General features: G+C 41.1%; 1 protein-coding gene across 1 annotated transcript; it reads right to left on the reverse strand.

Moving 5' to 3' along the window:
• Positions 1-789: 789 nt before the first annotated feature.
• Positions 790-25,901, reverse strand: LOC125113280 (cell cycle control protein 50C-like). The gene is made up of 7 exons (XM_047755864.1): positions 25,330-25,901; positions 20,067-20,177; positions 13,302-13,403; positions 10,852-10,939; positions 10,115-10,255; positions 4,272-4,481; positions 790-1,422 (listed from the first exon to the last, which is right to left on the reverse strand). Exons 1-7 carry the CDS (start codon positions 25,519-25,521, stop codon positions 1,235-1,237), a joined length of 1,032 nt encoding a protein of 343 aa, XP_047611820.1. The 5' UTR covers positions 25,522-25,901; the 3' UTR covers positions 790-1,234.
• Between the last annotated feature and the right edge of the window lie 898 nt (positions 25,902-26,799).

Genomic DNA, 26,799 nt, shown 5'->3' on the forward strand with positions numbered 1-26,799 from the left:
CATGATCCACAGCTGGTTGAATTCGTGAATGCAAAACCACAGATTCTAAGGGCCAACTGTAAAGTTACAGGTGGATTCTCGACTACATAGGGGGTGGTGCCAATAACACTTGCGTTGTTCAAGGGTCACCTGTACATGAACTTCAGCAGGAATTCAGATCTTTTGTTGTTGTTGTTGTTGTTGTTGTTGTTGTTTTGTTGCTATTTCTTGGGCCGCTCCTGCGGCATATGGAGGTTCCCAGGCTAGGGGTCGAATCGGAGCTATAGCCACCGGCCTACACCAGAGCCACAGCAACGCGGGATCCGAGCCGAGTCTGCAACCTACACCACAGCTCACGGCAACACCGGATCGTTAACCCACTGAGCAAGGGCAGGGACCGAACCCGCAACCTCATGGTTCCTAGTCGGATTCGTTAACCACTGTGCCACGACGGGAACTCCTCAGATCTTTTAAGATGGACTCTAAGAAGCTCCCTCAGCACATATAATTCAAGTGTCGCAAACCCATGTTACCATCTGCATCCTAGAATATGTCATCCCAGTGTAAGTTTTAGAACTGTGTTGTGCCTTCAAATGTTGAGTACAGTTTTTGAGAGAATTGGTCACTTTAAGTGCCTTCCTCTTGGCTATATGGGTAACTTTAAGAAATTCCTGGACTTTCTTTTTGGTGTACCAATGTATTTTGGGTGCTCAGGGCACTGCCAAAACCTTTGCTTAGTGTATTCTTTGTAGAGAAAGCTTCATTCTGGCTCCATGGAAGGAGAGAACAGTTTTCAAAAATCATACCGATTGCTCAATTCAGTGTTCAACAATTGTTGCTGGGAAGTCTGTAATTTTAGCCAGCTGACGAAGACTCATCATGGTCTGAGCCTGATTGATGGTTAAAAGGATTCACCTAATCTTGGGGCACCGGACTTACTTACTCTTGTCTGGTGATGCCACCCTGCTAGGCATTCACCTACTTTTAGGCACAAGGGTGTCAAATAAACACCTGAGACTTGGTTTAGAGCTCAAGAATGATTTACCTTCCCCATTCCAAGGACATTTTACTATACTTAATTATGCCTTCTCCTCCTCTTCTTTTTCTTCCTCACTCTGAAACTCTCATTATTAACTGGTCAGTTAATCCAGTTCCTTCTGGTGAAATAGCCCAGTCATTTTGAGTCTTGTTGGAGATCTTTGGCTCCATTACTTCACAGTCCATTTCTGTCTTTTCTTTTCAAAGCTTGACTTTACTACTGGAGGAAGAACCCTTTCCTTTCTTTCAGCCTCAAGTGAATTGCCATCATGGAAAAGAAAGCCAACCATGTCACAGCTCCTGTCACCACGTAGGCTAGACCTAAGAAAAGGCTACTGCCTCCACTCCATGTCAGGGTGGAAAGAACAACTGATTTTTCTCCTTGGAACCTGCTTACTGGAAAATCTAAGAAAAGAAAACCTGTTAAGGATCTGTTTCTAGTCAGATTCATTAACCACTGCGCCACGACGGGAACTCCATGGATCTGTTTCAGCACTTCTCAGCTCTACTTCCACATATCCTAAATACACATTGTGGTGAACCATATAATAGTGCTGTTTTTGTAGGTAAAAAAAAAAATGGTTGAATATGCAATTTCATATAGTCTAATCTTTACCAAACAGTATGTTGTATCTTGCAGGAATGAAATTAAGTAAAAACAAGTCTTCTCCCTACATAGTTATATTCTCTGAAAGAAATTCAGACAAAGGTAGATCTAAATGACTTACAGATAACTCAATAATGAACAAATATAGTTAATTTCCTTCAGCAAACTCAAGGAAATGAAGAGAATACAGACAGGTGTTGCAGCAAACCTAAATCTGTGTTTATGGATCAAGATACCAGGACAGGCTATCCTTTATAGGTAAGCTTTGAATTCCTACCTCAGGGAAAGTTCCTCAAGAGTGAAGAGCAAAGAAAATAATGAGATAGATGGCAAAACATTTTTGGTGGGAAAATTAAAGGTGGTGCATTTATTTGGGTTTTGAAAAGTCCAGGATCCCTCACTGCTGGGGAGAAAGTGTTTGAAGTGGGTTTGCTATCGTTAGCATTTGAATGATGTCATTTTGATTATGCATGTGGCCTGAGGTTTTTAAACATCTGGTGCCTTTTGTAAACCAAACTAATAAACAAATAAAGGCTTCTCATAGCAACGGCATTTCCCAGCAAAGCTCTTAAAAGGCCTCAAATCACTTGGCAACATGCTATTTAAAGGCACAAAGAAACTTGTTAGGAAGCTAGTTCGCTCTTTCTTTTCCATCAAAATTCTTCATTGTCACCAGGTCCTTGGGTGTCATCTCAGCTCATCTGCCTATTTTCTCCCTCCCTCAGTTTCATTAAGAGGGTATTTTTCTCCTACAGAGTGTCTTTTCTCTCTTAGTAGTGGTAGGCATTTTCTGCAGCTCAGGCTTAGTTCTCCTTACACAGTAGTCAGGCTATGAGGGTAGATAGGTAATACTCACACTAGGGTTCAACACAGATGGTACAAGCATAGGACACAAGCTCAGGATTGAGGTTCTGTGCCAAAGATTTAGATTTGAGAGCCATCAGCATTCAAACATGACTGTAAATGAAGATGCCCAAGGAGAGAATGCATGTTTCAAGTGGAGGAATGGTGTCTCCTTTGTTCGGAATGTGGACTCCCTTCCTCTTCCCCTCAACCACAAACTCACTTTAGTGAATTGTGAGGGCAATAGTACATGTTTGTTTTTTTTCCTGTACCTTAACTGCAACTATGACTGCTTTACTGGTAGGGCAATCACAGACAAAGTTGATGGGAACAGAAGATCCAATTTAAGAGACTGTTGCCAAGCTAATTTCAATCTCTCATTTTCTGGTGGGAGAGAGAGGGTTGCTGAAATCCTGTTTAAAATGTAATTTATGTGGCTTACTCTTTGATCTACACATACAATGCTGTATAAGAGAGAGCAATTTCTGGCTTTCCTTTTCATAGGCTAGAACTAGAGACTAAAGCACTGAACTAGTGCTAAAGGAATGGCTGAAGGCAAACTGTATTCCTGGTCAGTAAATGAAAGGAGACAACAAGCTGAGAAGTAGAGATTGTATCATATAAGTGGGGGATCTCTCCATGCCTCTGAGGAACGTCCCCACTCACCCCTCAGAGTGGAGATGTCTGAGCTCTGCTCTAGGAGAAAAGAGAATAGGGGACTGGAACACATGCCGTCATGCACTGACCCCACGAATCTTTCATTCAAGCTCCCTGAGAGGTAAAGAAATGAAGGAGGTAGACAGTTTGGTGTTAAGATCCTCTGGCCTGGTGTCCCATGAAAGAATCCCAGCCAGTAGTCCTGAGATGGTAACATGCTGATGCCTAATCGTGCTGACATCTCAAAGCTGTATACAAGTCCTGGAAAAAGTCTGCCTCCGAGAGAATTCTGCCTCAGGGAGAATAGAGAAGGGACTTGAAAACTACATCTGAAGACCAGAGTTAGTGTAAATTATATTTAAATATATATTAATTTTTTAAAGATAGTGTTTGATGTCACTTTGAAGTTAAGTCCTTTTTGTTCTTAAGTCAAGAGTTACATTTGTATTTTTATATTAAGTGAAAACATTCAGAATTTCATATCAAAGCATGTCTCCTAATGTAGACCGTATGTCCACAACCAAGACACTGGCTCCTGCTGGCTGGCCTTGTACCTAGCAGAGAAGAACACCTCATTCTCAGCACAGAGCTCTTAGCATGGCTCACCTGGACTGGATAAACCCACGCTGCCCCCTGAATCCAGGGCTCCCTTGTGTAGGATACTTTTGTCTAGAACAAAAGGTTCTATAGTCCCTCTCAGTTTTCATTGTTTTTAGTTCACATTCCAAATTTACTTCCTAGTAAACCTCTATTTCCAAGGTCCTCTATTTCATCCTGTCCTATACAGCAGGCTTCTCTTCACTGTTTTAGGCTCAGTGTTATTTAATCTTTCTTCTGGAACAGAAAGAGTCCTTCCCTACTTATTCAGACCTACTCAGCAGATATTGCTATTGACTGTTATTCTTAAAAAAAAAAAAAAGTACACATTTAATTGTATATAAAGTGGAGACAAACAGCTATATGGTGATGAGGTGACAGTATTGCCTACAAGATAAATATATGTTTACATATATTTAGATTTCTTTTACATATATATATAGATTTCGAGAATAGAAAAGTACAGCATGAAATAATTCAACAACTACTAGTACTCAGATGGACATAATTTTCCTTGACCCCCACAAAGAAAACTGGAATAAAAGGATACTGTAGGTTATGTTGAAACTATAACTACCAGCAGGCAATCCTTCAGTAAAATGCTGTATTCGATGGAGTCGGCGGTATAGTTTTTTGAAAGTGGGAAAGGCAGCTGTCCGCATCCACACGATGAAATCATCATTGATGAAGCCATTGTTTCCTGGGTCCTCTTCATCCAGTTCATAGGCAGGCTTAGGCCAGTACGGGGGCTTCGTGGTTCCTGTAGAAAGTTAATAATGGATGTGGTTGAGAAAAATCATTTACCCCTTCGGTTTTCCTTAGAATGTAAAAAATGAAACAAATCTCACATTCTTGAGGAAAGAGAACTCAAAATTACACTTTTTAAAAAAATATGGGTGTAAGCTACCTGAGTATACAACCATTAAATATAATGGTTATACAGACTAAGAAAATGTGAGGGGAAGATATTAATGATATTGTCATTGGGTTTAAAAAATAGAATATCAGATATGTATATTATGTATTCAACTATATTAAATGTATAATAAAGCACTGAAAAAATAGGTGCAGCAAAATGGTAATAGTGGTGGCATTAAGTGAGAGCACAACATAAGGGATGTCTTTAGTTAATATTATTTAAAGAAAAAAAGAATGACAACCACCAATAAAGCAGTGGAAACGGAAACACTTTTTTTTTTTTTTTCCTTTTTAGGGCTGAATCTGCAGCATATGGAAGTTCCTGGGCTAGGGGTTGAATCTGAGCTGCAGCCGCAGGCCTAGGCCACAGCCACAGCAATGCTGGATCCTTAACCCACTGAGTGCAGCCAGGATTGAATCCACATCCTTTTGGACACTATGTCAGGTTCTTAGCCTGCTGAGCCACAACAGGAACTCATGAAAGTCTTGTATAGAGCAGACAGAAGTGTTGATTAACCACATCTTTAGCAGTCTAGGAACATGCAGCAAAATTGACTATCTTCTACATATGTTTTGCCCCAGAAATTCTACTTCTAGGACTGTTTCCTAGGAAAATAATCATGGATCCAGTTACAATTTCCTGCAGCCCTATGCCTAAGGGCTTGAAGGTTGAAGCAAAGAGGAGAAACTGATAAAAGGGAGAAGGTGGACAGTAAAGGAGTTGCAAGCCTATTCTAAAGCCAGGAAGCCTGGAAGGCCTGGGTGCTGTGCTGTAGGGATGATGGAAGCACAGGGTGGGGGACCAAAGCTGGGAGAGGAGTCTGGTGAGTTTACCCTCAACCTACTACTTCCCATTTGACCTTGGTGGGCTTGTCTGTCTTTCCCATTCAACAACAGTCTCTTGAGTACAGTGTCTTCCTCATCTATTTTCACTACCACTTAGTCCAGGGCCTGGCACATGGTAGGTTTTCAAAAAGTGCTTGATATAGGGATGAGCAATTCCAACAAAAGCTGACAGAAGTTGATAATGAAAAGTATTTTGAGGAGTTCCGATCGTGGCGCAGCGTTAACAAATCTGACTAGGAACTGTGAGGCCTCGCTCAGTGGGTTAAGGATCCGGCATTGCCATGAGCTATAGTGTAGGTTGCTGACATGGCTCAGATCTGGTGTTGCTGTGGCTGTGGTGTAGGCCAGCAGCTATAGTTCCAGTTAGACCCCTAGCCTGGGAACCTCCATATGCCTCAGGTGTGGCACTAAAAGGACAAAAGACAAAAGACAAAAAAAAAAAGTATTTTGAATTTTAAAATAGTCAACAAGGAGAAGTAGTTTGGTGAACTTTTTAATTCCATAAAACTGATTCTACTATTTGCAGGAAACCATTCTTTCTCAACCCTGACCACTAACTATTTTCTCCTAAAAGAAACCCAGTCCTGTTTTCTAAGCATGGGCTGTAGTGCTTATAAAACCACATGGAAGGGAATTCCCACTAAGGCGCAGTGGGAAGGAATCTGACTAGTATCCATGAGGATGCAGGTTCAGTCCCTGGCCTTGCTCAGTGGGTTGGGGAATCCAGCATTGCTGTGAGCTATGGTGTAGGTTTTAGATGCGGCTTGGATCCTGAGTTGCTGTGGCTGTGGTGTAGGCCAGCAACTGTAGCTCTGATTAAATCCCTAGCCTGGGAACCTCCATGTGCCATGCGTGTGGCCCTAAAAAAGAAAAAAAAAGAAAAAGAAAAAAAAAAAAAACTACCTCGGGAGTTCTCATTGTGGCTCAGTGGCAATGAACCCAACAAGCATCCATGGGGACGCGGGTTCGATCCTTGGCCTTGTTCAGTGGGTTAAAGATCTGGCATCACCTTGGCTGTGGTGTAGGCTGGTGGCTGCAGCTCCAATTAGACCCCTAGCCTGGGAACTTCCATATGCTGCAGGGTGAAGTCCTAAAAAAGGCAAGAAAAAAACAACCAAAAACCAAAAATGCTTTTAGTGCCGGCATGTGGACCTCACTCTCTCTACTTTGCCAGAGCTCATGCCTCAAGGCAATATGTCCTATGGGCCACTGAAAATCTGAATCACCCAGGGAGTGAAAATGCAGGCTTAAGCATGCCTGTGCTTACCAACCTCTGATCCCACCCATCCCGTGTCTTCAGAGAGTATGAGAATCATGGTACAGGAAGCGACAACTTCCTTCATTTTCAAGTTCGGCTGGGTCATTTGTATTCACCTATTTAGTCAAGACTAAGCGTTTCTTGATTGTTCTCTTGTATCAAGCACCAGGGATATAAAACTGCATAAATTCTAATCCTTTTCCTCAAGAAATTCACTTACTGAAGGGGGGATGATAGGTGTTCAGACAGATAATTACAGTAAGACATGGTAACTCTTCCAACAGAGGAAGTTAAGAACAATGTGCGATGGTGTGATAAGAGAAAGCCAAGGCTGCTTTGTGTTATTGGCCTGTAGTTCTGGTAAGACAAAACAAAAGCATGTTGCCAAGTTCCTTTCAAAAACTAGGAATTTAATATAGATACAGTGATCATACATGCCTGTTTGACTAAGACAGTCCCAGTTTCTGTCTGTTGTCCATTATCTCATCTGATTTAGCATTTATCCCAAACGAATAATGTACATATAACCATCCTTTCAGCTTCCAGCCATGGTCTTAGTAGTGAAAGATACCCATGTACCATGAATAGAGTGCTTACTTTAACATGTAATTAACGGAAGATAACCAGAGGCCCTTCAAAGCAACATATCCTTGTGACTCCTGCCACTGTTTGACATTACACCCTGTTAGGTCACAGTCTCTGTTTTGGCCTGTAAGATATGTGAATCTGCCAACTGCAAGTCAGTGGGGTCAGTGGGAATGGTGGGATACTGCAGGTTATGTTATAGGCACATGATGTACTGTGAAAAATAGATGCTGAGCGGGTTGCAACTCTCTTGCAACAGTATTATTTATTATATGGTGTAAATATATAATTATTTTATTGTTTGGCCTACACCACAGCCACAGCAACGAGGGATCCGAGCCGAGTCTGTGACCTACACCACAGCTCCCAGCAATGTCAGATCCTTAACTCACTGAGCAAGGTCAGGGATCAAACCCGCAACCTCATGGTTCCTAGTCAGATTCTTTTGGCTGCACTATGACGGCCTCAGGTGCCGCCCTAAAAAGGCAATAAATAAATAAATAAATGCATTAGTTTGATTTTTAAAATTTGGTTCTTCATGGAATCAAAGCAAAACTTTTGAATAGTCAATACTGGAAGATAAAATCTCGTGTTATTATAAATATTACTATAAATTCAGCTAAAATATTCAACAATCAAGTGTGAATTTTCGTTTTGGAGAGATAACATAAATGCAAATTTGTGGAACACAACATCAGAGTAAAAACGATGTTCTTAGTAAACTGAGAAATTTATGGAGAAATGGGCTTAAAATTGCTTGTAATACATATGTAATTAACAACTGTATCCAAATAAGCCTCAATATTTTGCAAACCAAAAGAGCTATAATTGTGCAAATTTAAATGTTATATATTCACAGAGAAAATGAACTGCAAAATTTTTACAATGACAAAAATGTTAAACAAATGCTTCAGCATGATAGTACATGTGGTCTGTCTTTGCTGTAATATCATCAACCAGAATTTTAGAAATATTCAAGCCTTTAAACAACTGTTTTCTATATCAAATGATATATTTTGCAATAATCCTGACCTTTTTTTTGGTAAATTAGCCCTCTAACTTTTGGTGGAATTTTGTTCACAATAGTTGAAAAGCTGTTTTGGGTTTTTTTTTTCCTCGTCTTTTTAGGGACACACTGGTGGCATATGGAAGTTCCCAGGCTAGGGATCTAATCGGAGATGCAACTGCAAGCCTAAACCACAGCCACAGCAATGTGAGATCTGAGCCACTCCTGTGACCTACATCACAGTTTATGGCAATACTGGATCCTTAACCCATTGAGTGACGACAGGGATTGAACCCGCATCCCCATGGATATTAGTCGGGTTCGTTACTGCTGAGCCACGATGAGAACTCTCAAAATAGTTGAAAAGTTTTAGACAAAATATTTTAGCTATGGAATGCAATAAAACTTAGTTTGTAAAGATTGAATTAACTAATTGAAAACCAAAGTTGCAAACAAGAAGATAGTGACATTTACCCCTATAAAAGTAAGGAAACAATTGAACACATTACATAATGAGAGTTCAAAATGAGTACAAGATTTTATATTCAAATTCTATAATTGTGCTTTGGACTATCTCAGTTTACAGGAAGACCATTTTGATGGATTAAAATACTGGATAAGAACCGCCTTGCCTGCCTGCTTGCATCTCTCACAAGAGTCCTATCTTAATAAATCTGTTTTTTGAAATCTTAAAAAAAAAATGTATAAAATTTTCTTATCTCTCAGAATTAAAAGATAGCAAGAAATTCCTGCTGTGGTACAGAGGAAATGAATCCAAGTAGTAACCATGAGGTTGCGGGTTCGATCCCTGGCCTAGCTCAGTGGGTTAAGGATCCGGTGTTGCTGTGAGCTGTGGTGTAGTCGCAGACATGGCTTGGATCTGGCGTTGCTCTGGCTGTGGCATATGCCAGTGGCTATAGCTCCAATTCTACCCCTAGCCTGGGAACATTGTGCAGCAGGTGCGGCCCTAAAAAAACCAAACAAACAAATTGATAAAAAAGTGAGGTCAACTGAAAAAAAAATTAGGAAAAATTAAAAATCATTTTAAAAAAGTAAAAGAAAAAAAATTAGGGTCAAAGGAGAAGACTCAATTAAAGGTGCAACAATTTCAAATTGATTTTCCATAAAATGCACTTCAAAAAATACTGCAGACAAGTTGTGAAAAAAATAAATATAATATCTCAGTAAAATATTTAAAAATCCTCAAATTCAGTGGAAAAATACAGGGGGATGTAATGAAGATAAATATGGCCAAGAAACTGATTAAAGTATGTGACTCTGTTTCCAGAATAATTATTCTGCTTATGTTAACTATAAATATTTAGATAATAAAGTATTTTTAAAAGTTGGCTTCATGTATACAAATATATCATTTTAATTTTGGAAAGAATTTTATTTTAAAAAATAGTTTGTCAATAGTTTTCATAGGTCCATCAGTGTGGCAGTGTAAATATATTGACCAATAAATAAAATTTTCAAATAAATAAGTAACTTTAGTTATTCTAGTTGACCCCTTTCACTCTCATGTGGACAGAAAGTTACATGATCACCATACAGAGAGATGAAGGAACAAGTTTCTTAAAACACTGCCTTTTTCCTAATGGTAAACTGAAGTAACCAGGGTACCAAATCATTTCATGTTTCTGAGAGGTACGTGATGGAGGTGCCTGCAAAAAGAGGTCAACAAAGAAGTAAAGGAGGAGGAATCAAAGCATCCCCCCATAGCAAAACCAAAGTTTCTGTAAGGAGAGAAGAATATTAAGCTATGTATGGATCTTACCTGCAAATGCACTAGAAAGATTGTGGGAACTTGGATTCTGAAACTTGACATACTTGTCTGTCCACCATGTAATCCCACTCCTTAGCATTGGGACTTTAATATGTATAGATGAATTAAGATTGTATGAAAGAATAATGGTGTCTGTAAAGAAATTAAAAACTGTATTAGAGATTCAAGCATTTCCGTCACATTTGGAAGTGCACAGCCAGACAGAGTTGAGAAATAAAGCAGGGCTTGAGCAGTCTTCACATGTCTACATGCCATAGATGCTAGAATCAGAAGACTATATTCCTTTTCTTTCCAAGGCCCCAACTACCATTATTATTTTCGGAATGTGGGCGAGTTTTATTTATATTTTATTTTTTGGCTGCACCCATGGCATGTGTAAAGTCCTGGGCCAGGGACTGAACCTATGCCACAGCAGCAATCCAGTCAGGCAGTGACTACTGGATCTTTAACCTGCTGCGCCACCAGAGAACTCCTCCAAGGTCCCAATTATTGAAAAATATTCTGGGTCTCCATTTAACTCATGTTTCCTAACTACTTCAAATTTCTGATAGGGAAGAACTTATTTGCAAATGAAATATATCAGTGGACAATATATACAAACATTTTTTTTAACTGCCTTTCAGCCGCAGATGTGATTTTTTAAAACTGCCTTTCAGTTGCAGAAGCAACATTTAGATTGTTATACATTTTTAAAAGAGAACACAATGGAAATAGGAAAAATCACCTACCATTGAATATGCTGTTGGCAATAGCACCACAAGGAGCGATGGGGGTCCCATTTGGGGAATTTTTGAATGGAGAACAGTTTGTAACATCCTGGATGAGAAATGATATAGGAGAAAGTGCTTTTGGTAAACTCTCTTAAAATGCTGAAAGGAAAAACACTGGCAGTGTAAATCAACCCACATGATCTACTGGCACAGACTAAGAGTTACCTGTTGTTACCAGGATGCTGTCTCAATCAGACCAGACAATTTTTTGTGTTTTGGAGAGATGTGTGTGTGTTTCTACAGGCAGGTGTGTGTATTCTTTTTCCTCATTAGCAGTACATAGCATACCAAATATGTCTGCAGGAAGTAACCTAATTTTCTGGCTGTGCTAAGTACCATGCTAAGCCCGCACTGGAATACATCTTAAAAAAGATTTTGGTATTGGAGTGTAAAATATTCCAAAAAATAAGTAAATGGTGAGTCTACATCTAGATGACTTATCACAGGGAATACACCCACCTAACTACCAGAATACATTTTTTTTTTTTGGTCTTTTTGTCTTTCTAGGGCCGCACCTGCGGCATATGGAGGTTCCCAGGCTAGGGGTCCAATTGGAGCTGTAGCCGCTGGCCTACACCACAACCACATCAACACCAGATCTGAGCCGCATCTGCGATCTACACCAAAACTCATGGTGACGCCGGATCCTTAACCCACTGAGCAAGGCCAGGGGTTGAACGTATGTCCTCATGGATGCTAGTCAGGTTTGCTAACCACTGAGCCACGATGGGAACTCCCAGAATACATTTTTAAGAATGGTTACTAAAAATAATTTGGTTATCTCTTTTATATAATGTCATTATATAAAAGGTTTCTGTCTAGCTTTTCTTGCCAGTATTCTGAGTATTATCTACCAAAAGTACAATTTTGTAATCTTAAGTCTGAAAGGCTATTCATTAAACCAAAGGCTTTTATTCAATGAAGTAGAGCCCAATTTCCTTAATCTAGGCTGACTGAAGGCCCCAGTTATAAAAAGGACAATGGTGGAGATAGAGTGATCCAGGCTGAGACCAACCACTCAAGGTTATTATCAAAATTAGTGCATCCATTAACTAAAATGGGCAATTTATTTATTTATTTATTTGCTTTTTAGGGCTGCACCCATGGCATATTGTAGTTCCCAGGCTAGGGGTCTAATTGGAGCTACAGCTGTCGGCTTACACCACAGCCACAGCAACTTGGGATCTGAGCCGCGTCTGTAACCTACACCACAGCTCATGGCAACACTGGATCCTTAACCCACTGAGCAAAACCAGGGATTGAACCCACATCTTCATGGATACTAATCTGGTTCATAACCCACTGAGGCACAATGGAAACTCCCTAAAATGAGCAACTTTAAAATAACTACAGAAATTAAGTGTAAAGAAATAACATTGAAATCTAATGTGTCAATCATTCAAAGAAGTAAAAACTCTACTGTCTGAAGTAGCTCCAGTATGCTATAAATTTTGTTAAGAGAAATATAAATCTTGAATTGTGGTTGAAAGGTACTTGAAGATTTGCCCTTTATTACCAAGACTTGTGTAATCCCATGTGTATCTGGTTTTAATATAAAATGCTGTAAAAAAAAAATGATTGGGAGTTCCCGTCATGGTGCAGTGGTTAACGAATCCGACTAGGAACCATGAGGTTGCGGGTTCATTCCCTGCCCTTGCTCAGTGGGTTAACGATCCGGCGTTGCCGTGAGCTGTGGTGTAGGTTGCAGACGCGGCTTGGATCCCGCGTTGCTGTGGCTCTGGCGTAGGCCGGTGGCTACAGCTGCGATTCAACCCCTAGCCTGGGAACCTCCATATGCCGCGGGAGTGGCCCAAGAAATAGCAACAACAACAACAACAACAACAACAACAACAAATGATTGGTGCATGAAAGATAACCATTTAACTAGACAAGATTCACAATCCTGCTCTGAAGAGGAAACTGCTCCTTCTCAATAGCTGTTATCCTGAATACTTAGCCCCTTCAGTTCATGCGAGAATGAAATGAACATTTCTGTCTTTTTTTAATGTTTTGTTTTATTTTACACTTTTTCTTTTTTAAAATTAGAGTATAGTTGATTTACAGTGTTGTGGCATTTCTGTCTTGTAAAACCTTAGCTTTTGAATTTATTTCCCATACTCTTTTACACTGAAAGATTCACCTGGTTTATTAAAAACAAAAAGAGCAGAACTGTGCCTTGGAGACATTACAACCACTCCATGGCGAGAATGTATACAAACCTGTCTGTGCCACAAATATCAGATCCTAGTTCTAGAGGCTACTGCCGAAAGGAAGATTCTTTAAAGCCAACACTGAGCGAGATCTACACTTCTTTTTAAAAAAATAATTACTCTAGCTCTCTTTATGAGAGAGGGAAAAAAAAAACAACCCAAAAAAGGAGTATTATAGCAAATCAAATAAAACCTTACCTTTATATCTGTACCCACCAGTTGGCTATTACTTCTGGATAAAATATATCGATAGAGGTTCTGATAGAAGCCATACAATTTATAGTACATATAAACATTACCCTGTAGAGGAGAACAGCAAGATGTAAGGAGAGAGCAAAAGAAGCTGGGATGTTAATAAACATGGACAGGATTTTTAAAACATAAGACGTAGTACATAAAAATGTTGATGAGAATGGAAAGTTTCTTTTTGTCAGATAGAAACCCAAGAAATTATTTTTAAAAATCAGTGTTAGAAAGTGCTCGTCTATACAGAATTACAAAATGACTAACAATGTTTTTGTAAGGGCTACTGCATTCATGCCTTGAAAAATTTTTATAACTAGGCTTTGTATTCTCAATATATAACATTTGATTTTACAAATATTTCCTAGAAATACTAGGAAAGATGCTCTGCATAGGGGCTGTGGTAAGCAGCAGATTCATATGGTGAATTCAAAGCAAATCCACGTAACATAATTTAAAATTGGAGCTACTGAGCATGTTTAGGTGTATGTGCATACTGCATATGTGATAGACACAAGCCCGGCTTTTTGGGGTCCTCTCCATTGTTGTCTTTTTTATGCCTAGGATATAACACACACAGTACTGCAGTATGTAATACTTGGTCAAGAAATGGTGACCCAGAGTTTCCTTGTAGCTTAGTTGTAATGAACTTGACTAGTATCCATGAGGACATAGGTTCGATCCCTGGCCTTGCTCAGTGGGTTAAGTATCTGGTGTTGCTGAGAGCTGTGGTGTAGGTCACAGACACAGCTTGGATCTGGTGTTTCTGTGTCTGTGGTGTAGGCTGGCAGCTATAGCTCCAACTTGACCCCTAGGCTGGGAACTTCCATATGCTGTAGCTGCGAATATAAAAAGCAAAGAAAGAAAGAAAGAAAGAAAAGAGATGGTGAACAAAAAGATGGGATAGTTCCCTGATCTACAAGATGATTTGTACCCTTGTTGCCATGAGATGCCTTTTTCATGAATGTTGCTGAATGAGGCTGCCCAATCACAGGCTACCAGAGTGATTCTCCCATTATAGTGACATACTAAGGCCCTAGAACTTTTTCAGGCAGGCTTGATAAAGATTTTACTAACAGCATATATTATGCAAATGTAAATGTCCAACTGTAGCTATTTATAATGAATATACTATCTACCTCCAAAATAATGAAGGACTGTATCCAAAAATATGGAGGCCAAAATATTTTAGGGGCTATATTCAGTGCTAGAAATACAAAAGTATTCCTTCACAATTCCCTGAGTCAACTGATTCTCTTAAGCTATGCAAATTTGGCCTTGTCCTAAGGACCTCTAAGAGGATGATACCTGGCCTTGCTCAGTGGGTTAAGGATCCGGCATTGCCGTGAGCTATGGTGTAGGTTGTAAATGGGGCTTGGATCCCACACTGTTGTGGCTGTGGCATAGACTGGCAGCTGCAGCTCCAACTCAACCTCTAGCCTGGGCACCTCCATATGGCATTGGTGCAGCCCTAAAATGACAAAAAAAATTATATATGTATAATATATACATCACTTTGTTGTACAGCAGAAATTAACACAACATTATAAGTCAACTATACTTCAATAAAACACAAAAAAGAGGATGAGTATGGAAGATAAAGTTACTAAAAATAAAGGTCATGGTAAGTGTGGCCAGTTACAGAAAACAACAAAGGCTGAAGAGCTGTCACTGGTAAGAGAAAAGTCTTTGGAACACCGAGAAGGGGAGATGCTGGGCCCTGACATCATAAAGAGAGAGAATGGATGTGAAGATAAACAAGCCAGGCATAGTGGGAATGGCTGCTTGCATTTCTTCAACCAAAGAGGGAAACTCTATTGTTGACCCATAACTACAGAAAAATATGAAATCCATGGAATGGAATTTACTACACATTTTCTTGGATGCTAAGGAGAGAATTCTACTTACCGGAAGTTATGTATTCATATAAATGTGACAAAATAAATAGGCAGAGGACACTCACACTAGGGACAGAAGTGATTTATTACCCTTTTTTCAATGACTCTTTGTCCAAAATTTAACAAGGCCTCCAAGATGGTCATCTTTGTAATTGGCCCTGGAAGCACAATGCACTTGATGGTGTTTCTTCCCTCCAGTGGTACTTTGTGCAGGATTCCTAGTTGCAGGCAGAGAGCCTTGGTGGATGTGCTGTCTAAGGTGTGTAATGTGTGTGAATGGGTGAGTTGAAGGCCCTGTGGTTGTCCTGAGAAGTTTGGCTGGAATTTTATGGGAAGCCTTTGGCTGAAAGGAATGGTTAGCAGCTGGTAACACTTATTTGCGTTTAGGATTTCAAAGGACACAAACAGTGGGAACTTGAAGCCCTTTAAGGTTTTATCTTTCGGATTTTTTTTCTTTAAAATTTTAAGCACTCTGAGCCCCCAAGAAGGAACCAATCCTGCCGACACCTTGATTTCAGACTTCTGATTTCTAAAATTGGGAAAGAATAAATTTCTGATGAATAAAAGTAATGCTAACTTTTATTTTAGGGGGTATCATGGTGAGCTGAGGAAGAAAGAAAGGGTACAGTTGTAGAGAACTAAAATTTTGACCTCTAATAAAAGAACACAGATATAAAACGTCCCTTATGGACTTTAGATATCACTTACAACCCCAGTATAACCCAGTAATTCCTTATAATTTACATTGGACTTACAAAAATGATTAGAGATAAAGATATAGTCAGAATATTACTGATGCCAACATGCTTTTATCTGGGATCAAGGGGGACACATAAAACGAAAGCATCCTAAGAGCATCAAGCCATATAATTTAGCACTTTATCTTTCCTCTATTAAGTTAGTATTTCAGGAAACATTTTCTGAGCATCTACCATGTAAAATATATTGTGCTATGCACTGTGGAGGAAGTATGGATTCATATATCAATTCAGTAAATGTTAACTGAGCAACTCCGGTGTGCTGGGCATAGTTATAGGTGATTGGGATATAGTAGTGAGAGACAGACAATAAATAATACATATAATAAACTGTTAATTTATATAGTAAGTTGGAAGGTGGTAAGTACATGGAAAAAAACGGAAATTAGAGCAAGGTAACAAGAATCAGGAGTGCAGGGTGGGGTGAGTAGACGGTGCAGTATGAAACAGGATGGCCAGTATCGGCCTGATTAGGTGATAGTTAGCCAAGCAGGACTTGAAGGCAGCAGGGGAGTTAGCCAAGTGGAAATCAGATACATGGAGCAAAAGAATGCCTGACTCTAGTGTGGTCAGAGTAGGGAGCGGGAAGAGAATGGAAAGAGGAGGTTAGAGAGGAACCAAGAAGCCAGATCTCACACAAGTCCTTCTAAGGGCTTAGGCTTTTTGGCTGAGTGGAAAAAAATCCATTGCAGGGGTTTTTGAGCAAAGGAATAACACAATATAACATGCTCTAAAAAGTTCACTCTGGCTGCTATGTTGAGACATGAATATAACAGGGAGACCTGAATAGGAGGTTATTGCAGAAATCCAAATAAGAGATGAGTGTGGTGTGGAGCTGGGTAGTAACAGCAGAGGTGGGCAGAGGTAAGCAGAATCTGGGTATATTTTGAAGGTAGAGTCAATAGGATGGATTGGATATGAGGGGTAAGAGATCAAAAGGAGTTAAGGAAGGTTTTTAGCCTGAGCATCAGAAGGACAGAGTTGACTGAGAAGCTTGTAGGTGAAATAGGTTTTTCCTTTGGGGGGTGTGTGTACAGAGTAGGTAAGGGTGGAAAGTGGATATTAGGAATTCAGTTTTAGAAATGTTGAACTTCAGATATCCATTAGACACCTGACTAATGACATCAGGAAGGCAGTTGGAAATGCAAGTGTGGATACTGGAAGAGAGGTTTGGGATAGAGACAGAAAACAGCGTTGGTGATCAATGGCATTTAAACCTGGAGGCAGATGATGCTTCCAAGGGAGGGACTGCATATGGAGAGAAGAAGAAAACTAGAGACTAAGACAAAAATCCCTGAAAACCCCAACATTAAGAGTTTGGGGAAAATAGGAAGGACAGCAAAAGAACCCAAGAAGAGTAGCCAGAGAGCGAGGAGGAAAACCAAGAGAGTAAGGTATCATGAAAGCCAAGAGAATAAAACGTGTCAAAGATGAGGAAGTGAGCAGTGGATTTATCCATGTGGATGTCACTGGTAATCTTGCAATTTCACTGAGTGCTGAGGGCCCTGAATAGAGTGGGTCTAAGGAAATGAGAAGAGAGGAAGTGGAATTAGGCAAGATAGATGACTCCTCTGAGGATTCTTCCTGGTAATGGGAGGAAAGAAATGGGCAGACAGGGGCAGGGAAGTTTTGAAGAATAGAAGTGCTTTGTTTATGCTTTTTTTTTTTTTTGTCTTTTTGCTATTTCTTTGGGCCGCTTCCGCGGCATATGGAGGTTCCCAGGCTAGGGGTCTAATCAGAGCTGTAGCCACCAACCTACGCCAGAGCCACAGCAACGCGGGATCCGAGCCGCATCTGCAACCTACACCACAGCTCACGGCAACGCCGGATCGTTAACCCACTGAGCAAGGGCAGGGACCGAACCCGCAACCTCATGGTTCCTAGTCGGATTCGTTAACCACTGCGCCACGACGGGAACTCCTGTTTAGCTTTTTAAAGACAGGTAAAATAATATGTTTGTGTGACGGTGGGAATGATCCAGCAGAGAGAAAAGTTGATGATATATGAGAGGTGAGAACTGCTGAGTTAAATCCATTAAAGGCAAGAAAGGCTAGCATCTACCACACAAGTGGAGAGGTGAACCTTTGGATGGGAGCACATATGGTTCATCTGTGGTAACACGTGGGAGGAAGGTTGAGTATGTAGTGCAGGTATGTATGGGTGTGGTGTGTGTGGCATGTAAAGTATGGTCCTTATCCTTAGGGAGACTCCTGCAAATAGAGGAAATGAGTCTATAGGATATTATACGGATGACTGTAAATCCATCAGAAGAGTGGAAAGAGCACTCCCATAATACGAATGTGGGGAAATTCTTATTGGACTTATGAGTAAAAAGGAGGCTCAGGGAAGGGTTGGGATATTAGGGGCTTAAAACAAGTGAGATCTTACAGGTGGGAGTAACGGAAGGTTTTCTAGGCAAAAGAACAGCAGGAACATAGAGTTGTATCATGAAAAACAAGCTGGCCAGTTTGGCAAGACTACAAGATCTCTTGCAGAGACAAAGATGAAAAGGTAGCTGGGGGAGTTCCCATTGTGGCTCAGTGGGTTAAGAACCTGACTAGTATTCATTAGGCTGCAGGTTAGATCCCTGACCTTGCTTGGTGGGTTAAAGGATCCGGCATTACCATGAACTGTGGTGTAGGTCGCAGATGAGGCTCAAATCTGGCATTGCTTTGGCTGTGGCGTAGGTCAACAGCTGCAGCCCTAATTCGAACCCCAGCCTGGGAACTTCCATATGCTGCAGGTGTGGCCCCTAAAAGCAAAAAAAAAAAAAAGAAAAAGAAAGAAAGAAAGAAAGGAAGGAAGGAAGGAAGGAAGGAAGGAAGGAAGGAAGGAAAGGTAGTTGGGCCTCAGGTGCTCAAGAGTAATCCGAAAGAGGGCAAGTTGTGTGGGGGTAGGGGTGCCAAGGTGTGGTCTACTGACTTTCCAAGTAACATTTGGCTAAAAGTAGGAGAAGCCAAAGGCTAGAAGTGCAGTTAAGGTTGCTGTGGTGCTAGACCAGGAGGTTCTCAATTGGAGTGATGCCAAGAAAATGAAGGGAGAGGGTGGAAGGGAGAAACCTAGATGGAAGAACAGTGCTCATACTTCAGAGGCTTGGATGAGAAAGGAGTGGGCAGGGTAAAGTCAAGAAAGAAAATTTTGAGTCTTGCTGACAGGATCTTTACCAGACAGGAAATCAGAAGGGTTTTTTCTGGTTTGGGGAGGAAGCAGGGCGGGGTGGAAGCAGGATGGGGTGTTCAGTGACAGGCTCAAGAAAAGGCCTGCCTGCCTGTAGAAGCATCATATGCGGAGTCATCTATGAAGGGGAAGTGGGGGCAGAAAGGAGGGGGACGTGTTGTGGGCTGAAAGCTCTCCCAGCCTCCTCCACTTCCTCTATATTTTCCCTCATAGGCAGTTCCTCCAATAAATCTCTGGCATGTCTAATCCTGTCTTGGCATCTGCTTCTCAGAGGATCTGAACTAACATGTGACTTTAATCAGCCCAAGAGCAGGGACATCTCTTAATATTTCTTTGGCATTTCTCACAGTGTCTGACAGCCAGGCCGAGAGTCGCCTTAGGGATCAGGAAACAGTGTGTAGGGAATGGCTTGAGGGGGTGGTGAGGAGGAGAGTCCTACCAGGTGTGTGACCCTTGACATTGATTCACTATGTGACCTTGGCCAAGTCACTTAACCTCTAAACCCATTAATTTTCTCACAATAAAATGAATGGTTAGATGCATTGATTTCTATGGTCCCCTCCTGTGCTGACACTTGGTGTAAAACCTGTCTGATTGATGTTAAGAATTATGTTACAAAGTTGGGTGGGTAAAGAATCTGGAAATTTACAAAGGAAAATAATTAAATTCCAAAGGAAAAAAAAGGCGTGGTGGTGGTGGTGGTGGTGGTGGGGTAGTCACACAGGAACTCAACACTTTATAAGACCTCTCTCCCAATCCCCATTCTGCTTTATTTTTTGTATTTTCAGTTTGGGAGAGCATTTGGTGGAGATCATGGACTTACTGCCATGTGTTAAATACAAGCAGAGCAGCATATAGACAGTTGAAGACTCTTGAATTTCACTTACCCTCATTGCCTCTGAAAGGTAAAAAGGAATAGAGCAGGCGCATTCTTTGGCAAAATTAGCAGCATTTTCCCGCAGTTTTGCACAATTTGCACATTTTTCTGTGTAATTAATCTGTCAGGCAGAGAAAATAACAATTATTAATTTAAAAGGGACATGAGTACATATCTTAAAGTCCTGAGTAAACCAAAGTCTTCAAGCTCTCTGGGTCAAGGGTGTGCTGTCTGGGACATAAACCAAGGGCAGCTCACTGTGCTGGGTGAGAGTGCTCCCAGGATATGTGGGAGGACTGGGCCTCCTGGCAGACTTTCATTCTGGTACCTGGCAGCATTTGCCACTTACCTGAAGTTCGGGGTTTCTACTGCATATTTATGTAAACTGTTGTGATGAAGCCTTATGGTTCCATCATAAAAAGGTACTGTTAGGAAAGTATTAGTCAGTGACTCACGAGAACTGGGCCCGTGGCCTAGGTCTAATCAGCTTTATGGGTAAATCACTTGACTGTTTTCCCATTTTATTTCACGGAAAATATTTATACTAATGGCTTCTTTTACATGGAGTCTAGAGGAAGTTATTAAAAATGACCAAACAGGAATTCCCGTCATGGCTCAGCAGTAACGAACCCAACTAGGATCCATAAAGATGCGGGTTCGATTACTGGCCTCAGTGGGTTAAGGATGCAGCATTGCCAGGAGTTGCTGTGTAGGTTACAGATGTGTCTCGGATCCAGTGTTGCTGTGGCTGTGGCCAGCAGCTGTAGCTCCGATTCAACTCCTAGCCTGGGAACTTCCATATGCCCTGGGTGCGGCCCTAAGAAAAGCAAAAAAAAAAAAAAAAAGGACCAAACATAGAAAAAGGCATGTTTCCAAAAAAAAGCTAGTGTGTTTCTGGAGTTCCCGTTGTGGCTCAGCAGCTTAAGAACCTGACTAGTGTCCATGAGGATGCGGGTTTGATTCCTGACCTTGCTCAGTGGGTAAAAGGATCCAGCATTGCTGTGAGCTATGGTGTAGGTCACAGATGTGGCTTGGATCTGGCCTTGTTGTGGCTCAAGTGTAGGCCATAGCTGCAGTTCCAATTTGACCCCTACCTAGCCTAGGAACTTCCATATCTATAGGTGTGGCCCTAAAAAGAAAAAAAAAATTAAAAAAAAACAAAAAAAGGTAGTGTGTCTCCAAAGGGCAAATCCTGTGAGGTTTGGCTGAAGAGCTCAGTTATGTGAAGATAGAACTGAAAGAAGAGTTATTTCCACTCTAGGAAACATTCATCTCAGGTGCAACCTAGGGGTTGTGTGGGGTGCTGCTGGGGTCCTCTGCTTTTTCCCCCACTGTGTTAAGGAATAATAAGAAGAGTTTGGGAATGGGGAAGGAACAGGGAAGCAAAAGACTGTTTTTCTTCTCCGTAAACTGCCAATGCGATTTTGGATTCTTTGGGAGAGAAGACTAACAAGAAGGAAAGGAGTTTTGAATGCTCGAAAAGCCACTGGGAGTTTGGAAGTCAAATAGGTAAACTGTGAATACTAAATTAAAGGTTAGCCAAAAGGCTATTCAATTGTGCTTAGATGTTTATATTTAATTAAACGATTTGATTAAATTTAATCAAATCATTCTTTAAGTATGAAGCAAGACTTTATTATGTTTTAAAATATTAATGGAGTTCCCACTATGGCTGGCACATTGGGATCAGCGGTGTCTCTGGAGCACTGAGACACAGGTTCAATCCCTCATCCTGCCCAGTGGGTTAAGGATCTTATGTCGCCAGAGCTGTGGTATAGGTTGCTACTGTGGCTCAGATCTGATCCCTGGCCTGGGAAGTCCATATGCTGCGAGGTGGCAAACAAAGAAAAAAATTGATGCCTTTTCTTTTCTTTTCTTTTTTTTTTTTTTTTGGCCTTTTGGGGCCTCACCTGAGGCATCTGGAGGTTCCCAGACTAGGGGTCGAATTGGAGCTACAGCTGCCAGCCTATGCCACAGCCACAGCAATGCAGGACATGAGCTGTGTCTGTGACCTATACCACAGCTCACAGCAATGCCAGATCCTTAACCCACTGAGCGAGGTCAGGGATTGAACCCTCAACCTCATAGTTACTAGTCGAATTTGCTTCCTCTGTGCCACAACAGGAACTCCTTGATGCCTTTTCTAAACGTTGTGAAACTGCATTCCAATTTTCAAAAAGCATTAAAGAACAGGGCTATATTGTAGTTGAGTGCTTGCACACTGAACTGTGAGGAAACTGGGGTCCTAATTCAGCCCATCTCTGATCTTGAGTTAAAATACTTTTCCTCTAGGGCCCATATTTTTTTCAACAGCATCATTTTGGCTGGTAATTAACTGACCTGTGAGGTGAATGTAGTAGTATACATTCTACTCCATGGATTCTCGTTGGAGTTCTTTCAATGTTGAATTAGAAATAAATGTATTTTGGGAGTTCCCATTGTGGCTCAGCGGTAATGAACTTGATTAGTATCCATGAGGATGCAAGTTTGATCCCTGGCCTTGCTCAGTGGGTTGGGGATCTGGTGTTGCCATGAGCTGTGGTGAGGTCGAAGACGCAGCTTAGATTGTGAGCTGCTGTGGCTGTGGCCAGCAGCTGCAGCTCCGATTTGACCCCTAGCCTGGGAACTTCCATAAGCCAAAGGTGTGGCCCCTAAAAAAGAAAAAAATGTTTCATGATCAAATTATTTTTGAGTAGGTGATATCTAAGGTGCTTTCTAGCTCTAAGAATTTTATGAGAAAAACATAAAATTTCATCTACTGTCTCCTTTGCTGCTCAAGTGACTCTGTAAACCTCTAGCTCTAAAATGACAGCAAAGACCATAGTCTGCTTCTTCAAGAATTCTGGAGAGGCAGGAATTACATTTTTGCTTAAAGTGAACTGCAGAAATGGTACTTCCTTGATGTGCCCCAGGGCTAAGTGAGAAGAGGAAAGCCAGCTCAGAACTTTTCTGCTGGCTGTGTGTTGGTCACATTGGCCTGGAATAAGCACTTCATCTTACACCCATTATAATGAAACACTTCTATGTGCAAAAGAGGATCACATTCAGGAGTTCCCTTTGTGGCTCAGAGGTAATGAATCTATCATCCATGAGGACTAGGGTTCGATCCCTGGCCTCACCCAGTGGGTTAAGGATCTGGCATTGCTGTGAGATGTGGTATAGGTTACAGACGTGGCTCAGATCCTGTGTTGCTGTGGCTGTGGCCAGCAACTGCAGCTCTGATTGACCCCTAGCCTGGGGACTTCCATATGCCCCAGGTGCAGCACTAAAAAAAAAAAAAAAAAAAAAAGAGGATCACTGAGCAAGGCCAGGGAGCTAACCTGCATCCTCATGGATGCTAGTGGGGTTCACTGCTGCTGAGCTATGACAGGAACTCCCTGTGGGTGACTTCTGATTTTCCTGTGTAAGAGCAAAATGTTAGAAACAGTCCTATTCAAAGTGGCTTTAGGAGTTCCCATCGTGGCGCAGTGGTTAGCGAATCCGACTAGAAACCATGAGGTTGTGGATTCGGTCCCTGCCCTTGCTCAGTGGGTTAATGATCCGGCGTTGCCGTGAGCTATGGTGTAGGTTGCAGATGTGGCTTGGATCCCGTGTTGCTGTGGCTCTGGCGTAGGCCGGCGGCTACAGCTCCGATTCGACCCCTAGCCTGGGAACCTCCATATGCCAGGAGCGGCCCAAAGAAATAGCAAAAAGACAAAAAAAAAAAAAAAGTGGCTTTAAAGAAAAGTCAATTGGAAAATCATCCTATTGAAAGTTGTTTGCCGAGTAGCTTAGGCCAACCATGGGGTGAGGTTCTCTTCATGTATCTGTCGTGGTATCATTCAGCACCGGATGCCTCATAATGGAGGCTGCAGTTCATAGTGGGTAGGGATAGGTGACCAGAAGAGAGGAAGCTGAAAGGACATGGGAAGCAGAGGGGAATATCCAGAAAGAAAGGGGTTGGTAAAGAAGAAAATAGAAAAGTAAACAGGATGAGCTATTTGCAGAAATAAATATCATTCTTGTAAACCAATTACTTTGCTTACAAGGCAAGTCGATTTTCCTGCTGCCATTTTGCCTCTGCTACATTGTCACACTGGAGGACTCAAAAAGACTTAGGGGCTCTGGGAAGACAATCTTCCAGGAGCTTGGAGAGGAGAGCAGAAAATATGGTAGAAAAGCAATGGGGCAGTATGTGTTGGAGGGAGGAGTGGGACCTGAAATGACATTTTCTTCTTTGAAGTCCTATTTGCCCTAATCTGTTCTTTCAGTTTAAGTGTGTGCCTATTATGTATTGGCAGTATGCAAGGAAGGGCTTGTGGATATGGCAAACAAGCCAGCCATGGCTGACCTCCCTGTTCTTACCACATTATCTTTCTTACTCTATCATTAAATCATTGAGGACAGGGATCAACTCTTTTACTTATCTTACTCATCTGCATACCCAAAAGAATTCCTAGCACCTTCAGACACTCATGAACCTTAAATCAATGTTGACAGACTTGGCCTTCATGGTAATTTTGCCACTAGCCCATGTGTGGAGAGGGAATGTGGCTGCCTTCAGCATGGAGGTCATACAGTCTGGGATATTGGTAATCTGCTCAGGGCTGATTTACATGAAGCATTTACTTAATTCATTAAACTAAATGAGTACACAGCCTCAGACCAGATCTAAGCTCCTCTCCCCAGACTAGCTTCTGAGTGTCTCATCCTCCAACAGCTTGTGAATCAAATCAGCAAAAGACTTCTGAAAGGGGTATGCTTTTAGCTTCACTGAGTTTATTTTGCTAAGTATCCTTAAGAAGTCAGAAAGATTTGGGTTTTTGCCTTTCCTAGATTAAAGTAATGATCTCAGAGGGAGTTCATTTGAAAAAGGAAAGAAACAATGCTTGAAAGTGGGGCAAAACTGAAGACCTATATCTTTGGCTCTTCACTCTTTTTACCAATATGATTCATAGGCGTCTGACAGTCATTTGGCCCTGCCTCTCCTTCTGCCTGTACCGATCGCTTGCTCCGGTACTCTGCCAACATAAAAAGCTCCAGACTTTGCCAGGCCCCTGTAAACAAATATGGCTGAACTGACCAGTGTGAGATGGATTATTCTCAAGAGGGAGAAGGGATGAATAAAGCCATCACACAGAGGCCCTGTCACCATGTGCACCTTCCCTTCTGAAAAAGCGATGTTCCAGTCTCATCCAGTTCCCTGTTGAAGAGCTGTTCTCAAACTGACCATTCTTTTATAGTCCCAAAGCTGAAAATTCTCAGAAATTGCATTAAAATATGACAGGACAAACCTCTATTTCTTTGATGCTCTTTGCAGACAACAGAAGGATGATGCCAATGCCAAGGCAGAACACTCCTGTAGCAAAAAAGCCAGAGAGGATTTCCTTGGCCGAGAGCTGTAGCCGATAGGCGGGCAGTTGCTGCTGCTTCACAGCGGTGTTGTCTGGCAATCTGGACTGGGAGTCTTGGCTTTTCCTCTTCATTTTTGTCCTGCAGGTTACTCACATATACTTTTGAGACATTTATAACATTTCTGCTCATAGTAATACCACAGAGTGGTAATATTAAGAATTATGTCACTCTTTCTTTGTAGTTGCAGTTTATGCTTCCTAGAATTATTTCTTAACCAGACCCAATATTCAGCAGGAGCTCAGCTCCTATCAGTCAGCCACTAACAGGTATATTTTACTTAGGCTCAAAAACTTTGTTGTGCTAAATGCCATACCTAGGAAGAATAGTCCCAAGTATGTGAGTATAAACCAACATTTGGCAACCCTGGAAAGCAGTTCCAATAGGCTATTTCTGGGACGTGGTGACTAATTCAGGGCAAGGCCTTTGGGAAGGGGGAAAATGGGTTTATCTTTAAGAACTTGCCCAAATCCTTGGAGATTAATTTTTAAAAAATATTTGTGCTGTCAGCTTTTTCCAAATGTGGCTGTCCCTTATCATGAATATAAACTAAGTTAGGAAAATGTTCAGATTAGCTAACTTTGTCATTTGTGAGAATGAGGAAGGGAGAAGCAAACAGGGATTGCAGAACACAGATGTCTAATCTCAGCAGCTTCCAATTTTTTCATCCATAAGAAAGATTCCAATAGCAAGTGTAGATGAAAAACATCTCCTCCTTTTTCTCAAGCATACACTTTGAAGTAGTTCAAATGAGACAAGAGAAAGGAAGAGGAAAACAGATAATCATTTAAATGTTCAATATTGCAAAAGCGTATTATGGGTTCAGTTTGGGAATTTTTTTCCACTTATTATAGATCCACTAACATTATTTTCATTAGGCTATTAATAATTACTTCCCCTTCAAGCTGCAGTCAAGATGCAGAATTAGCATTTTTAAAAAATTATGGAGCATGTGAGTTCTAATCTTCCTTTTTTATTAACATTCCGCTGAGAGGCCATGCCAGACTATTTTTATATTATAGAAGAAAAGGACATTGGCAAATCTAACTCATTTAAAAGAATACAAAACAAATGCAATTACTTACACTGAAAGGTTTCCTATTCAGAGTTAAAACTTTCCTTTGTAAAATTGGAAAAAGCACAACACCAATGGGAACTTTTCAGAAAGCTATTTGAATCTCACTTGAGGTGGTAGTGAGTATGGCTGTTGGTAGCAGACATATTTGTGTGAGAAGATGGCAGCGAATACTTCTAGTTCACATCTATCAATTGTTTGACTAAATAAACATGTTCAAGAACTTGAGTTTAAGATTAGTAACAGCTTATGAGATTTGATTATGTGTGCGGAGTTG

The sequence above is a fragment of the Phacochoerus africanus genome, chromosome 1 (genome assembly GCF_016906955.1).
Source record: "Phacochoerus africanus isolate WHEZ1 chromosome 1, ROS_Pafr_v1, whole genome shotgun sequence".
Taxonomy (NCBI): domain Eukaryota; kingdom Metazoa; phylum Chordata; class Mammalia; order Artiodactyla; family Suidae; genus Phacochoerus; species Phacochoerus africanus.